Consider the following 1,211-nt stretch of genomic DNA (forward strand, 5'->3'; position numbering starts at 1 on the left):
CCGCCGCCGCGGGGCGCGCCGCGCAGGCAGGAGGCGCCCGGTAGGGGGCGCGGGGCCGCCGCGGCCGCAGCCGCGGATGCCGTGGCCCTGGCGCGGAGGACCTCGGATGCGGAGGGGAAGAGCAGCAGCTGCGGCATGCTGTGGCTCCGCGGCATAACCTCAAGATCATTAAAGCGCTCCCTCCGCTCCCTCTTCGCAGCCGCGATCGCCAGTGCGCCGCTCGCGGCGCGCCGGCCTGGCTCGGCGCGGGCGCCGCCGTCGGCAGCGGCCGGCGCCGCCCGCAGGCGCAGGACCTCGGACGCCGGCGGGAACACCAGCATCCCGGGCATGCTCATGCTGGCAGAGTTGATTCCAAAGTCGGCGGACGCGCGCCGCGCCCGAGCTGCGGGCACGGCCGGGGCGGCAAGGGCACCGCCGCCGCCGCCGCCGACTGCACACGAGAAGATGGACAGGCAGCTCATTTCAGCCTGAGGCAGCATCGCGGCGGCGGACGCGTCGCGCCCGGGGTCCAATAGCGGCGCCGAATCGAGGTCATCTGCATCCCGCGCGCGCCTCTCCGGCCCGCCCGCGGCCGAGCCCGGCCGCGCGCCGGAGAACGAGCGCCGTAGGAGCTCGATCGCGCGGCCGGCGCTGGAGCTGCAGGCCGGCAGCGAGGCGCTGGAGCCGCCCACGTCCCCGGCTGCATCGCTGCCGTCGTCGCCGCCGCCGTCGTCGCTGTCGTGGTCGCCGCCGCCCTGGGGGGCAGGCGCGCCGCCGTCCTCCTGCCCGGCCCAGCCGCCTGCGACATCAGGCGGGTCGAAGGCCCCAGCTTCCAGCTCGTCCGCGGGGTCGTCGGCGTTGTCGGCCCTCGCAATGCCGGCACCCGCCAGCCGCCACGACCTGCAGGGTGGGGAATCGGATTAGATCCCCGGCCGTCATCAAAGGAAGATGCCGGCCAGACGGGTCACGCCGCGGGCGACGGCGCTGCCGCACGCGCCCCGCGCCGGGCGCGGCGGCGGCGTGTGGGGGGAAGCCTTTGTCCCCGGGCTGTTGATGCTGCAGCAGCCCCTTGGCGCAACCGGCCACCCGAGAGAGGGGCCTCAGGCCCCTACCTTTCCGTCCGTCGCCACCGCCTTGCCACCGTCCCGCCGCCCAAAGTAACACACACACCCCTCGCCTCAGGTTGCGGCTTGGCTCCCCCTGTCCGCCGCCCACACTCCCCACCCCCCCCC

General features: G+C 75.9%; 1 protein-coding gene across 1 annotated transcript in view; it reads right to left on the reverse strand.

Annotated features, from left to right (window-relative positions):
• Positions 1 to 168: 168 nt before the first annotated feature.
• The window catches only part of MNEG_14800 (hypothetical protein), a gene marked incomplete at both ends in the record, with an annotated part of 4,139 nt that continues 3,096 nt past the window's right edge, over positions 169 to 1,211 (reverse strand). Inside the window, 2 exons of the mRNA XM_014036729.1 lie at positions 169 to 235; positions 301 to 879. Coding sequence (XP_013892183.1) covers positions 169 to 235; positions 301 to 879 — 646 coding nt within the window. The remainder of the gene's footprint in view (positions 236 to 300; positions 880 to 1,211) is intronic.

This window comes from Monoraphidium neglectum, assembly GCF_000611645.1.
Source record: "Monoraphidium neglectum strain SAG 48.87 unplaced genomic scaffold scaffold04777, whole genome shotgun sequence".
Lineage (NCBI taxonomy): Eukaryota > Viridiplantae > Chlorophyta > Chlorophyceae > Sphaeropleales > Selenastraceae > Monoraphidium > Monoraphidium neglectum.